Source organism: Amblyomma maculatum, chromosome 4, assembly GCF_055883805.1.
Source record: "Amblyomma maculatum isolate TAMU_Amacu chromosome 4, ASM5588380v1, whole genome shotgun sequence".
In the NCBI taxonomy this organism is placed as follows: domain Eukaryota; kingdom Metazoa; phylum Arthropoda; class Arachnida; order Ixodida; family Ixodidae; genus Amblyomma; species Amblyomma maculatum.
This window is the reverse complement of record NC_139347.1, coordinates 53,093,785-53,109,695: the sequence shown is the minus strand read 5'-3', so window position 1 is coordinate 53,109,695 and position 15,911 is coordinate 53,093,785. Positions and strand designations below refer to the sequence as shown.

Genomic DNA, 15,911 nt, shown 5'->3' with positions numbered 1-15,911 from the left:
CATTTGTCGAATGTAAATTTTGGGCCATAATTGGACTTGCAGAGTCTGGATGGACACTGCGTGATTGTGAATTACTTTTGAAAACAATTTGAGAACTTGCCCTACTGGGAAGGCACTGGGATCAATAATCCCTAGCCCATATCAGTTGCTTGGATTTCTTCATGGAGGAAGAAAAAAAACTTCCTCCATGGATTTCTTGCTGAAACACCTGCAAGAGATCTGTGATCCAGTCCCAAACGAACCTTCACCTCATTGTGTCATATAGATATAATTACAGACTCTCTTCTATCTTAATTTCAGTTGACAGCCATATTTCTCTGAGGAAGCAATATGGCACCTTTAAGCTGATATGATATATTTGGAAAGCCCATTTGGAAGCGCAATATGAATGATTCATTTTTTTTAGTGGGGTCTGCACTCTGCTCTCTGTAAAAAGAAAAAACAATTATGAGCCTAATCTTCTAAATTGTTTTCATTATTTGCAATTTCAGTGCAGTGATGTACCAAGCACGTCTGAATTCAGCATCAAACGCTCCTAGATCATGCATTTGCCTGTCAAGTGAAGTTGCCTAATTAACCGCGACTGCACTGACACTGTAGTAATGAATACAATTTAGCAAATTAAGCTTCTATATAGTGCATCTTTTTACGATTCTTTGTTCATCGACAGTCTCGACCATAAATGCAGTACATATGTATATTGGAAGAAAACGTGCACTCCTGTTGTGTTTTAACTTGTGAATTAATGTTAGAGCTCATTTCTATAGTAGTAAGCTTAATTTCCACCTCCGCTGCTAGGCAGTGACATAATTATGTGCTTAACTATTCTGAACATTCAGAATAGAAGCTCCCTTTTGGCGTTTCCAATTTTTTAAAACACATGAGAATTTTACATCTTTGGTATACATATGCATACTGCTTAATTAAACTTACTGCTTAATTGATTTAATTAAACATAAATCAACAATTAAAGGCAGCTATATTTCATTCGCTCTCATATATGGCACTCATATGTAGATTTATGCAATATGTTCTCTCTAATATCGTGGACGACGCCCATTTACATATATGCGCTTTTGAAAAGCACTGCATGCGCATCTCCCGCAGTTCACAGAGCAAGTTAATTAATGTGCCACTCCTAGTCAAGTGCGGGGCGACAGAGATCAATTTTAAGGCTGATGAAGTTCTCAGGCAAATTTCTGAATCGTTGTGTACGCAGCGCGAATGAGGTTTGCAGGTAGCACTCCAAAACTGCCAAATGCACTCGCTATCCGTATGCAAATTACGATGCTTTAAACGTTACATTTATCTGCCGCGTCATGTACTAGAAACAGCACAATGATTATAGCTAAATTTATCATACGCGCACGTTATCGAAGCTTTGAATAAATCATTGGTTTTGAACGTTACCTTTTTTGCCACAGCCGTCTCTAACGATGCGTCAAACCGCTAGCAGACGAAGCTGAAGCACGTGCGTGCCTTTCGTACAAACCTCTTGTGCGGTATTTATAAATGCAATAATTTCATTTGCTTGTATTTTACAAAAACTTATTATAATAAGAAAGAAAAAAAAAACTGAGCTAGTGGTTTTGAGGGGCGGATGCCTTAATCGTACTTTCTCTGGTTTCCAATGTCGCTGTCGCCATTGGCATCAATTGTCAACAGCGCTAAAAATTGATCGTATTTGTTAGGTGTGCGTGAGCACAGAAAAACAGCATCTTTATGCTTGCGGGCAACTTTTTCCTAAGTTTTATTTCCACATGGAAGTTTTGGCTAGAAATTTGTACTACTTTTTTCACGTTATTCTCAAGGCTGCGCACACAGAGCCTCTGTGGACTCGAAACTCGCTCGAAAAAAGCATTCAATGGGCCAAGTACTGTGAGAAGGTGGCACATTATTATTCATCAATCTGTATCGCGAAACTAGCACTCTTGTTTAACACGAGAAAATGCTGCTCTATTTGCAGGTGTACTACGAAGCCATTTCAAAAGGCTACGCTAGTGACGTCGCAATGTTGTTGAAAGACATGAACAAATTGACCGCTGGTCAAAGGGTCGTCACTTTCGATGACTTGAAGGTTTCTTCTCAGTTACTGGTAACGGTGAGTATTGTAATGTCTGCCTCAAGCAGAACAGTAAAAGCTGATATTGCGTTCTCACTTTGCAGGAGCTTCTTCAGTGCCCTGCGCTGAGAAAAGGGACCGTAGAAATCATCTTGAATTCTCAGCTGATTGAAGCGCCTTGGCTGGAGGTATGCAAACAGTAGTTGTTCCTGCTTCCTAGAAGACAGTTGGTACCTGAATAAAAATGTTGATGCTGTGAGTGAATCTTCATGACAATCGGGAAGCAGGTAACCCATACTAAATGTAGCGCTACAAAATTTAATGCGGTCAGTGCAAGTAGAGAGAAAATCCAACGCATTACTGACATTTTCCGCGCTGTAGACGCTACTGAGAACAAATAGGGCAGTGTTTTGCTTAAAAACCAGCAGTTTGAATCTTTGCTCGTCATGTAAAGTTCTGAGTTTTATCTTCTTGCAAACAAACTTGTGTCACATCAACAAAAGCTGATATGGAAACGTGAAGGAAACAAGTTTTAATAACAGTTTACCTTGAGGTGGTTGGGATCTTAGTTTCGTGTTTATCTTATTTTTCGTTCTACATCAACTCGCTAACCCAAGAGCAAGTCTTGTTATGATGCAGTCAAACAGCCATTACCTTTGATGCCCTTGTGAGCAGCATGCACATCCTCACATAAGATACAAAAAGTTTTCTCCTTGTCTGATTTTATGAAAGGTTCAGTGATTGTCATGTACCACTTGATGATTGATTAGACTCGGAGGTTTGAGGCTGTGGTGAAATTGTGAGGGAAAAGGGTTCTACTTAAGTTGAGGATAATTCAGAAGGCTATAGAACAAAAAATGGTAGGTGTAACAAGAAATAGCAAGTGCACAGAGTGGGTCAAAGGAATAACTCGAGTTAATGACATTCTAGTGAAAATCGAGAAAAAATGGGCATGGGCATGGGCAGGGCATGTAGTGCGTACAGAGGACAACCGATGGTCGCTTACGGTAACAAATCGGATTCCAAGAGAAGAAAAGTGTAGTGGGGGTGACAAAGTTTGGTGGGCGGATGAGGTCAAGAAGCTCGCAGGGGTCAAGTGGATGCACCTAACAGGCCTGGGTTAATTGGAGGAGTTTGGGAGCGGCCTTCGCCCTGCAGTGGGTATAGTCTGGCCGATGGTGTCGCTGATGAAAATGAATCTTGTTGCCTTAAAGCTTCTGCTCACAGCTGTTCTAATACCCTGTCCTGTTTGTTGCCATTTTTTATAGTTCACTTACATACCTGTTTTGAGTGAGAATGGAGGCTGAGATGAATGAAAAAGGAATGTGTGTGTGCAAGCTTTCCCCTTCAGGCTTTTCTTGCTGTGCTTAAAACTCTAGTACTCTAGTATAGTAGTATTCTATAAAATTAGTATAACCAAAATGTGGCCTTAGTTACAACTATGTAAATATTTTATTGCATTGAGAAGGCCGAGATCTAGAACATGTAAGTGCTTTCAGCTAGAGCAGAAGTTTTAATCCACTTGTAACATAGACGTTTTGTGAGTTACTAATATGTTTGCTGCTTTCAGTGATGGCAGACACGAAGGGGGAGCCCTTATCCGGTCCACACGGTTTAGAGATTTGTAGTGATTGTTATGCCATTTGCTGTGCCATTCTCCAAGATATTGCCAAAATAAGTAACAGGAGTGATTTATTACGATCGCTTTACTCGCTGAATATGCTCTCACATCATCAAGCAGTAAATTTTTCTTCTGGGGCTTTTTGTGATGGCACACATGCCATGTTTTTGCCTTTTACTGATTAAGTTTCTGATGACAAATGATTCTCTTCAGGGATAGTGTTTTAATACTTATGTTTTGATTTTTATAATTTTTTTTTTGAAAAATATTATTTCTTTCCTGCCCCTGTTCATGCCAGTAGATCTAATAAGTTGCTTCTGGCTTTTCTTTCTGGCACTCTTATTGCATCCTGTGTCAACATTTCTTTTGCAAAATAATTTTGAGAAGTTGTATGCTTGTTGTATTCCAGGTGGTGTGTGAAGTCCTTGTGATTAATTCGGTACTTAAGGATTTGGTCATTAAAGAAGAGAATAGTCAGACTCGGCATGGCACAGCACTTGAGGCACACATGAAAAAGCTGTCTGCACTCTCTGGGTAAGCAGTAGACAGCTCCAGTGCATCATGCTGTTGTCTAAGCTGCTCAAACAGCGTCTTTCTAAGTGCATGAGTTACACTGCAAAATTACTTGGGGCTTGAAACAGCTTCGTAGCTATATGCTTTCATATGAAGTATGATATATGCTCCTTGTGTTCTATAAAACTTTTTTTTTCTCATGCAACAGCAATTTTCGTGCTTTTTAGCAGCGCAAGCTGAAATGTGTAATATGTGTAATGTAGTTTCCTAAACTTTTACTTAAAGGTTTTTGCAATACATTAGTTTTCTTTTTTTTCTAATGTTCCACTGTGATACCATTTTTAATGCCATATTTTTTAATACTCAACTGATATATCATGATGTTTCTTTGTAATTTGTTATGGGTGCACAACACTATTTTAGCACAATTCTTTTTTGAACTGTTGATAAAAGAGAAAATTTACTCAAAGAAGTATATTTCTATTTCTCATGAGCACATGCAAAATTATTCAAAACCTTCAAATATTTCTTTTTACTGTTCTCTGTGTGATATCTCATTTATTTTGAGCTTTATGTCATAATCACAACTTATGATATAAAACATTCACCATGATTCTGCAGTTCAATTTTAGAACTTTTCTTTTCGCTGTATTGTTCACCTGTTCCGAAGCCAAGGCAGAAAATACTTTGAAGACAAGAACTGTGCACATATAGTCATTAAAGGAGGTAACATGTAATGAGTCAGTTTTCAGTGAACTCAGTGAAAGACATACTTCACAATCTATTGTGAGAGCCTATGATATGGCATCAGAGAGGCATTAAGGAGCAAAACATGGTTTCAGTGAGTTGCCTGCTCCAAAATTAATCATGCTGTACTTGTTGAATTTGGTTTCAGTGTAACAAATAGTGGTTAGCAGCACTGTTTAGCACTTACTAGCTCAGTCATTTATTTTTATGCACAATTATAAGTAGAATCTTGGTGCTGTGAACCCGGTTCATACGAATTTATAAAATTCTCCGGCTGGAGTGCATTGTGCACTAGGACACTAAACAATGAACAAAAAAAAAGTATCGTAATTTGAATGGTGAGTGTTTAAAATCATAATTGCGGATGTTCTGAACACTCTCCCAAGCCACTATAAATGATATGAACGTGCGAAACACGACAGCAGCCCTCAGCACTGCACACTGCTGGCACATTGTTGACTCTGTGATTGCTCTTTGAGCTCTATGCGCAGGGAGCAATTTGCGGTGGCATGCAGCCTACATATTTCCACCGTCACAATCAGCTCTCGTGCTGTACGCTCCGCTCGTAGGCAGCTGTGGCCATGCAGCCATATATAATAAATCCCTTCTGCCGGAAACGCATCTATGTGGATGCCTTTTCCATTCTTCTGCATACTGATTTTTGTTTGTTTTGACGATACGAATTTTCAGATGATACAAAAAGTTTTCACTACCCCGTGAGATTCATATCACAGGTTCTACTATACAGGAAAGCAGCCACTACTATACCTCAGTTGGCCGAGGAGAAGTTGCTGCAGTGAACATGGGCTTGGTTCATAGCAATGACGCATTACCTTTGCTTCTACTTTTACTTCTTTTGTGCCCACATGCAATTAAACCAATAAAAAGAACAGCTGACTGCAGTTTTAAAAAAATTGCTACTTCCATGTGCTTTCTTCGGTTGAAAGAACTGTTGCTATTTTTTGCCTCTGGTATGTTCATGAAATACAAGGGTAACTTAAGTAAAAACAGGTGGTTTGAACGTTCTGATTATTTCATTTCTTCTGTGCCTGCCTCATAAATTGGATATGAGATAAATAGGTCAAGGTGCCCTATGTACACTGAATTTCTCTTTTGTTCTATTTCGCTTTTCTTTTCTAGGAATGCCTTGGACATGCAGCTTGACATGTTGGCAAGGACATCACCTGTAAGATTATCCACCTTGATGCTTAGTAATTTACATAGCTATATAGTTATTTGGTTATAGCTATAGCAAAATGATGACTAGACAGAAATTGGTATATTTCCTGGACAGGCCATGCCTGGCGGTAAGACATTTGGTGAGAGATGTTGCATATACTGTACTGTGTTCTCCTTTATTTTCCCCCTTCATTCACTGCATACATCTCTGGCCATTACAAGTTACAGTACAGACCATTTATATATTTGAACTTTTTCTGCACTTGTGTCAGTCAAAACTATACTGAAAGCTTTTGAATCGAGTTTTATTTTCAGTAATTTTAAATTCGAGATGTTTAAGTAACCTGATGCCTGTAAGACATGGCTCAGTGATTACTGACATTTTTCTTCACAAAAGTATGCACAGTTTTGTTCAGAAATGCTCATCATGCCTTACTCATTTGCTGCTAAAACAACCTTTTAATTCCTTATCTCTTTATTAGATGGCTGATGTATAACATCAAAGACTAGTACATGTCTGCACAGCTGTTGTGCAAACCCTGCTCTCTGGTTGCTGGTTGTGGATGCATGTTTGATGAAGGGCTGCTCGTTCTTTAGAAGTGATCAAAAATTTTTGAGGTATACTATTTCAACTTGATCATCCGAGCGTCAGTGGCATGCCAATCTTGCTGGCTTGCTGGTTTCAGTTCTTGTTGGTTCCCAGTGAGGTCATTGGAGCTTAATGCTATGTGCACTTTTTGCCTTTTCTTTCTACATTTGTAACATTAAAATGTTGCATGTCACTTGAGAGTTTCTACCAGACGAACACTTCCACAGTCAGTAGGCACCAAAAAAATAATGTTCAGAAGAATCGGCTGTTGGCCTAGTTGGTACATGATAGGAGTAGATACACGGCGCAAAATGAACAGGACGTGTTTATTTCACTATTTCGTCGTTTCGTCCGGTTCATTTTGTGGCATGTATCTACTCTTACCGAAAAAATATATTTGTTTTGTTCTTGCTGTGGCTTGGCTTCGATTTCTAGCTTACGTTGCGGGAAGGTTTTGTTACTTACACAAACACGGAGTACTTCAGGAGTGTTGTACACTTCATGGTTCATGGTTCATTTCACCGGAGGATGCGTCGCCCATCTGATTTACTTGCCTGACACGAGATGGCACTGCAAGTCTGCTTAACCACTGAGAGTGCTGCCACATTCTCCATCCCCTTAACCCCAGATTGCATCAGGACACTGTAGAGTGTGATACCTTTTACGAGCATTTCTTCCATTTGTAGTCTTGAGGGATGAAAGATTTGCACCTTTTATTTTCTTGCTTTGGAAAGTGGCAGGATGCAGATACTACATCTATCATAGATATTTTAACATGTGGAAGAAGGAAGGGTTCTAATTTTTCACATGTTCAAGAATTCAGAAAATGCTCGTAGACCTATTTTACACCATATTTATGTGAACCAGGTTAAGTGGAAATTCACTTTTGTTTTCTTTCCTTTTTCTTTCAGGAGCTGCTGCTGAGAATTGTCTGCTGTGAGGAAAATGTCTATCAAACGGTGTCGTGTTACACTGCTCAGTGGCTTTCACAGAGGCTTGCTGCAAGTGATGAGCAGGTGTCAGCGTCAGTCTGGGCCCAGGAGATTGGCCTATTGTGTCAGGCAGCTTGCAAGGATCCCGGTTTTCTCCAGTGCTTGCTGCGGAGGCTGCAAGCCCACGCAGAAACCATGGAACCATGTTTTACAGCTGGTGCGGACGAGTGGTTACCGACAAGGTTGGTTAAGGAGATGTGAGGGTGCTGACAAGAATATGGTCTGAGGTGCATCCAAAACAATGGATGGGCCATGAGAGCTTTTACATTGTCCTGGCAGACATGTAATCATGTAGAGAGAGAGAGAGAAAACATATGTAATCAATTAGTCGAATGCTTGCACTGCAGAGCATGCTCTCATTGTCATTAGTTACGTCCTGCTGAGATGAAGTGTATTGGATTCAGGGGAAAAATAATTTTGAGAGGGTGCTGTGTTCTAAGGTTTGCGAAAATTGAGGACAGATTAAGCTTGCTAGCTCATCCTTTTCCATTTCCCACAGGATCGGGCTGAATTTGTGTTTTCTTTCACGCAGAAAATTTTCCGAGATCACGGCAGAATCTGCACTGGGGAAATGCGTAAGCCTGAGCGTTGCTGTGTTGTCCGTGAGATGCATCAGCAGGATTCCGCGAGCGACACATACTGCGCCTTTCTTTGCCCATAAAAGAATTATAGAACGCCGGTGAACTTCGATGCGTTCAATAGAATCTGTGTTCAACAAGGGGCGCGCGATGTACCATGTGCAGCAGCAACGCTGAGACTCTTGCATTTCTGCACTGCAGATTCTGGAGTGTTTTCGGAATTGTTCAGACTGCACTTGGTTTCTAACCATTCCCACCCATTTGTGCACGCAAATAACGACCTTTTCTGCTTGTTCATGTTCAAAGATTTCAAATTTCTCGCCACTGGAAGTTAGGCCTACATCACCGGACGACAAGTACGTACCACATGACCCCCTTTGAATGTCGACATTGGTCCTGGCTATTTCAGCGTCTGATTAACTTAATCGGCTGTAATTATTTAACAAATTAACTGACATCAACCATTTTGTCACTTGCACACCTTTCCTTGATGCTCTATCCGATGGTACCATTCTTTTCCCGATATACCAACTAGTTCCTCTTTTACAGCGCTGACAAGACCATGCCCATGCGAAACCAGTCTACATAGCCATACAATGCTTACGCAAAATAAACTTCTGAACCTTCCTAACAGTTGATTGCAATGGCAAAAGCAGTCTCAATCTTTATTCGCGCTGCTTTTCAATGCTTTACCTCTTTTAATTAGTGAGTGCAGTGAAGCAACAGTGGCGGCTGACTGTCCCAACGTTCGTGTTCTACACACTTTGTTCCCTACATACAGACCGCCCATATGTAGACGCACTGTTGTAGCTCTCAGATGCCTCTCCCTGTAGCCCTTAACTGTTTCCCTATCGTAGGGAAAATGATCTTTTTTTGTGTAGGTTTCGGTAGCCTTATTTATGTGTGGGTGGGAAAGCTATTAGGTTTAATAGCTTATGTAACATGCAAAATTAAAGCTAAAAAACATGCTTTTTAGGTGTATAAGTTTTAACAATGAATATACATTGCAGCACAAAAGTTTATTTACCAAAGGCAAGATTTTACGAGTGGTGGTTCGTGGTTTCTGGGGTTTAACGTCCCAAAGAGACTCAGGCTATGAGAGATGCCTTAGTGGAAGACTCCGGAAATTTCGACCACCTGGGATTCTTTAACGTGCACTGACATCAAGATTTTATGAAAAAATTTAACAAGCCTTGTAAAATCGCATTTGTAACTGTAAAAAAAAGTTTTAAATTTTTTTCTGGAATATACAAAACGTACAAAGTAGTATGGATCTTTTGGAAACTCTGCAAGTCAGCTTTGCTGCATAGCAAGAACTCCTTTACCATGACGGCGCGGCCAGTCATTGTGGAAGAAGTTAGGTGAAGTGCAGAATACCTCTATGTCAAGCCTGATGCCGTGCACAAACGTGGCGAGCAGTATTCCTTCACCATTGGAGTCTGGAAGGAGTTGGAGATGAGGGAGGTAGTATGAATGGCACCTGCAAGGCATTAGCTTCGCAGAGCGCTCTTAATCTTGTAATTGCAGCAGCAACACACAGGAGAGGCGTGCAGGAAATGGACGCAGCCATTATTGTCACGATACCAAATTTCTGCCCCTGATACAGATTTGGCCGCCACGGTGAAATAATTTTTACTGTGCGAAGAGGCCAATCTCTAGAGTTTTGCAAAGGATCCATTCTTCATAAAAGATAACAACTGGATATGCAAAACGAGGCCAATGGCAAAAATGAAACTAACTGGGATTCACTGATGTTAAACTGGCACCGATGTTCCAGCCTGGTTTTTGTTGTCATCGTTATGGTAACTGAATTCTGACAGTAAACGCAGTAATGTTCAGATTTGTTGCTGCCCTCAGGATGTCGATAAAATCAACCGCAGACTAGGCAAAATCCCGAGATTTGCAACGTTTTCGAGCTGGCCATTCGTGCTTTTGACTTAGACGCTACGGTGGTTAAAAAAAAATGGTGCCTTGAGGGTCGAGGGATAAAAAAGAAAACAATATTAAAAATGAAACCTCAGTTGTTTGATCACACGCTTCTTACAAAGCATGTTCGTTAGCAATGTGGAAGACTCCGAAATCAACATGAAAGTCATTGTTAGTGGGCTAATAGATGTACTGCGACTTTGAAGTGCATTAAAAAAAAAGGTGCCGTAAGAAAAAAAAATGAAAACTAGATTGAAAGCTAGACCTCATTTGTTTATTACATGCCAACTGACAGAGCGTGTCGGTAAGCTACGCAGAAGGCTTTTAAGTTATTATGCAGAGTTATCGCTAGCACACTGATGATGTTCAATGGGTGCAGTAGATGAAGCACTGCAAAGGAGCATACACATTTCTACATATACACATCTCCACATACACATACACATCTCCGTTGGGATGGCCAGCTCTGTTAGCGTAGTTTATTTTGGGTGCTTCCTTCTTGCCTGTACACTGCAAAGAGACCTCTGTGATGAAAGCGGGTGTGTTCGCCTACGTTTGGTCGACTCATATTTGCGTATGGTCGCTGAGGGTAACAAACTGGATTCCAAGGGAAGGAAAGCGTAGCAGGGGGCGGCAGAAAGTTAGGTGGGCGGATGAAATTAAGAAGTTCGCAGGGGTCAAGTGGATGCAGCTAGCAGAGAACCGGGTTAAGTGGAGAAATATGGGAGAGGCCTTCGCCCTGCAGTGGGTATAATCAGGCTGATGATGATGATGATATTTGCGTATATGCCATCAGTCACTCAATATTTTTTCATGACCAGAATTCATCAAAATATTGGAAATAACAGCAGGGAAATTGTGTTATTCAGAAGCCTAACAACCAGAAGAAAGATATTGTAGTTAGATCCATGGGGCATTTCTGTTGTCTACATGCATATGAAACGTGATTTTGTTCTTATATAGTGGAAAATTGTAGTACTAACTGGGAACATATCAATAGGATTTTAGTTTAGTGCCACAAAACAGTGCTTTTACTTCTTTGATAACAGCCTGCAATGCAGTGCTTACAATCTACAAATATAAACTTGGCTGCTAGTGACTAAAGGATGCTGACGAATCTGACTGCGTTATTCCACCTGAGCCCATTGCACGCTGAGATCACATGTACATCTGTGATGGTTTTGAAAATTCTAACGCTGCATCACATTATTGCCCTATAGTTTTCGCACATTGTTGATGGAAGAAAATAAGTATGCCTTTTCAATTCCTGCCTGGCATGACTGGCGAAAAGGTTGATGAGAAGGAGGAGCAGGTAACTAACCAAGGGCATGCAAGAGATGAAGAGGGGCTGAAGATAAGATTTCACCTATAATAACCTAGCACCACAGTGCTAAAGAGCAGCCAGGAGCCCAGAGGCTAGACAGTGTGTGGCCTAATGATGCACTCTAATGTGGCAAGCAGGCTGGTTTATTTTACTTTCTTAATCATGTCCTTGGCAATAAATGCGAAAATCTTGTCTGAAGTAGCGCCATGTTACATACAGCCAAGGCGCGGTTTCCTGAAAACTGTCACAGAACCTTCAGAAGTGCTTTTTTTTTTTTTTTTATGAAAGCAGAAGAGGGCTTCTCCGACGTGGGTGTGTCTCAAGTGATTAAGGGGATGCAGCTTTTAAAATCGCAACAGAGGGCAAAAAAAACAAACAATTTTTTGAATCATTATGCCCACTTGTGTGCCTCTTTTTCTCTGCTGCCCTGAAATTTCTTTGCCGAGATCCAGCGGATAATACTCTAAAAAAGTAATTTTATGAAATGCAATGTCTTTCATGTCAGAAAAACATTAGAAAAATTGACATTTTTCTGCATTCTAGTTTTCTAACTAGTTACTCAGGTGAAGCAGATGTGCTCAAGATTGTTGTATCTATTTTGACCCCGTTTGTTTTGTTACACTTCTAGGACCTTATTGCAGGCCAGAACATTTTCTTTTCTTTTTTTTTTTTAAATTTATAAATTTGATATTTATGGAAATAAATTTCTGTCTCAGTGTAGACACATCAACAAACACTTATTGCAAAAATAAGCTCTAAATATGAGTTTTGCAAAAAAAAAAAAAAAAGAAATTATATATGTTTTGAGTATGGCTTGATTTGAGTATGGCATGCCTGAAGAAGCACATTGAATGTTGAACCAGCCATCTGCTGTATTCTGCTAACTCTGCAAGTTTTTCACAAAATGTAGGGAAAAAAATATATAGCAGTAAGCAATGTTCTTGGGATATAACAGCAAAATGTGAGCTAGGGTATAGTTGTAAAATTATTTCTAATATGCTCAAAATATTTTACTTATGTATAGCAAGAAATAAAAAAAATTATCAAAATTGATTTACATTATGTGTATTTTACAGAAATCTAACTTTAGTTAATTAGGAGGAAGTTTCCAAATTGCAGTCAGACTAATTCCGACACACATTGTGTTTTCTTTCTGCTACAGGTTTGTTCAGGTTAATGTAAAGACTTCATGCTAATGGCTTGTGTTTTTAGAATGTTAACATAGTGTGTCATTCATAAAATAATTGAAGATGACTTTGCAAAAAGATTATCTCTGCTGTTACGTTTGCACACAAGATCGGCTTACGATCATCGTGGATTTACAAAGTTTTGAAATAGGGTAACAAATTTTGAGGTGGGCTGAAAGAAGGTGTAGTACGCAATGACACTGATGGATTGCTGTAACAGAGCAGAGTTCTTTACCATACTGATATTGCAGAGTACATAGGCGCCTCGCACCTCCATCATAACACAGCTGCCACGACTAGGATCGAATTTGTGTCCACAGGCGCAGCATTTGATTACCCTAACCACTGAGGTGAGGCTTTCAGTGTGTGTTAAGATGTTATCATAGCATCTATTGATGAAGTTACCGGTTACGACAGACCTGCATCAAAATAGCTGGCAGAGTTGACAGGCCCTGTGCACCAGGTTTGCTTAAACATGTAACTGTGTTTTTTTTCTTTTTTTTTTTTTAAGCGATAGCATTAACGGCCTCATTCTTTAGAAATCTGATATATCAGCATTGCCATTAAGAGCAAAAAATCATGGACATGATGGTTGACAAGTGACATAACTGTGCACTCACAAGAAAACATGACTAGCTGAACCTACAGGTGTTATCGACTCTGGTATCGCCTTTGATATGTGTGGGTTAGATCAAATTTAGCCTCCCAGGACCCTGTGATCCAGAGTTAGACACCCTGCTCATAGGCCATGTAGGCACATTCATACGGCTTAGCAGAAATTTATACCTATGTCGGGTGGTCTTTCGCACGATGCGGCAGCTCATGACTGTATGCTAATGACAATGAGTATGTGTGGAGGCACAAATAAAAATTACGAGGAACTTTAGCGACTAAAGTAGTGAAAGGCGAAAGCCTGTGAAGTCTCAACTTGTCTAGCGTTCCTGTCATCAGCAATCCCACACTTGAACGCGCGCCAAGGAACGCCACGCGACAGGAGCGAGGCGTACCATCCAAACGCACACTTGTCGGAGAAAGTGTGACAGATACTGCGCCTTTCCTCCAGAAGTCTCATCTTATCTAGCGTTCCTACGATCTGCGATCCCACACTTGAACGCGCGCCAAGGAACGCCACGCGACAGCCGCCGCAAAAGCGGGACACACTTTGTCCATGACAGTATGAGCCATTAAAGGTATTCGCCTTAATTATAATTGTTTTACAGGAAAGGAAGGGCACAGTATCTATCGCACTTTTTCCGGCAAGTGTGTTTGGATGGTACACCATCGCTCCTGTCGCATGGCGTTCCTTGGCGCGCGTTCAAATGTGGCATTGCAGATGGCAAGGACGCATCCTGCCTCGGCCATTCAGAACCCCCAAAAGCGGGACAACACTTTGTCCACGACAGCATGAGCCATTAAAGGCTATCGCCTTAAAAGGCTACTGATTAAACAAGTAGCAAAGTGAATGGATGCGGACAAGGATCCACAAGGGAAGACGGCATACAGGAGCCATTAACACTGTCGCGCTGTATCCTTTAAAGACAGTGCTTAAGTTCACGTTCATGCCCTGTTCATGTTGAGCAGTCGTATTTGTGGTGATGCATTGGTGCTAGTACTGTTTACAAAACACGTGCAGTTAGACACATACCACACACTGACCAACATATTTGCTAGTAGTTGCAGCTATGTGCATGTTGTGCATGTGCAAAGACTTGGAGGGATGACTTCACATTTAATTGCCATGCTAATGGGCAAGATTATGATATTATGACAGCATGGATGAAATGAGTATAACACACACTTCTTTTTTTTGGGGGGAGAGGGGGGGGGGAAGCAAGGTGCCCTTGTGCTGATCTGTGTTATGCATGTTAAAGAACCTCAGGTGGTCGAAATCTTAGGAGCCCACCACTACGGCGTCTCTCATAGCCCGAGTCTCTTTGGGACATTAAACGCCGTAAACCAGACCAAACCATTTCTTCTTTTAGCTTGGACATTTTGTGTCAAATCGTGCAGGTCAGTAATGTGGCATCAAAAATGCTTTGTTAAATGAAAGTTGATTCTAAGAGGTGTTTTCCAAGGGGGGGGCTCAATTGCACTATGTTTTCTAGAAATTAAGGTATAGTGATGTAAGCTACATGTTGTAGAAAGGCCTGCTAAAGCCTATTTGTTGTTATTGTAGACTGTTGCTCTCAATAGCATCAGCTCCACGCAATTGGTTTTGATATTTCAACTACATATTAACTACATAGCGACATTATTTTGCCTCCGCAAAACATGAAACCAGCTGAATTGTTACGAAGGCAAAGTTTCAAGTGCTGGAAATTAACATGATGCGATCAAGCATACGGCCAGGGCAGCTGCCACATTCCTTGAAAGATGCCCCAGTTTGGGAATCTGGTCACTGCACTACAAGAGCAAGTAGAAATCTTTCTAAATATGAAGCATTCTTTCTGACTGGTGTGGCCTCTATGCAGGAGAAGCCCAGCAGAAGCTTGGGACTGGAAGCATGTGACCGGCATCTGGATTGCGCTGGGACAAGTGAAAAACAGCACTGTTGCATCGGTGGTAACAGCATTCAGGGAACAAATGCAATGTGGGCCGCGTGGCGACTTTTGGGATGACCTTACATTTTATTGTGAATCATCATCGAACATTCAGTCTAGTAATGCTACAAAGGCTTGTAATGCCATCTCAGGATTGGGCATGGAAGAGAGTTTTTTACTGAAGGACTGTTGCCGCTGAAGGCGTAGTTTTCATGGAATCTTGTAAACCTAGTTACGAGCAGTGTCGGGAACAGATGCCATTGCATTTAATTGTAGAAACGGTGCAGTGGCACCCAACAGCTTTTTTGCATGATGTCGCAGTGGAGCAGAAGCAATGTGTTCTCCTAGTGCTGTGCACACAGGACCTTTCTAGATCTTTACATGCCAAGTCTTTTTTTTTCTAGCATACATTATTGTACTTCTTGTAGATCTCTGAGTTTATTATTTTTGTGTACATCTTTTTGTTTTGCTTTTATATAGTTATACGCAGTATTTTTCAGTCAATAGCAGTTAGTGTCATTTTAATATTAGCTTTTATTTACACATATACCCATTGAAAAATGCTTCATGCAAATACAAGTTGCCTTGTTTACTCTTGTATGCTGAAGATGCTTTGTGTCCCTGAAATAAAAAAGCCCTTTACAGTAGGGATC

The 15,911-nt window shown here is 40.6% G+C and overlaps 2 protein-coding genes across 3 annotated transcripts in view; one reads left to right on the top strand and one right to left on the bottom strand.

Moving 5' to 3' along the window:
- The window catches only part of LOC146191033 (uncharacterized), an 8,753-nt gene extending 7,126 nt beyond the window's left edge, over nucleotides 1-1,627 (bottom strand). Inside the window, exon 1 of the mRNA XM_084601453.1 lies at nucleotides 1,411-1,627. The gene's annotated coding sequence lies outside the window, so the exon portion shown is untranslated. The remainder of the gene's footprint in view (nucleotides 1-1,410) is intronic.
- LOC146191032 (uncharacterized) lies at nucleotides 1,627-15,911 on the top strand. Of its 2 annotated transcripts, none has more exons than XM_084601461.1 (7): nucleotides 1,627-1,886; nucleotides 1,967-2,101; nucleotides 2,167-2,250; nucleotides 4,093-4,217; nucleotides 6,084-6,129; nucleotides 7,623-7,885; nucleotides 8,831-8,923. In XM_084601461.1, exons 1-7 carry the CDS (start codon nucleotides 1,761-1,763, stop codon nucleotides 8,868-8,870), a joined length of 819 nt encoding a protein of 272 aa, XP_084457587.1. In that variant the 5' UTR covers nucleotides 1,627-1,760; the 3' UTR covers nucleotides 8,871-8,923. The 2 variants fall into 2 exon arrangements, with proteins under 2 accessions (XP_084457587.1, XP_084457586.1); XM_084601460.1 differs by lacking the exon at nucleotides 8,831-8,923 and adding an exon at nucleotides 15,190-15,911 and having other exon boundaries at nucleotides 1,628-1,886.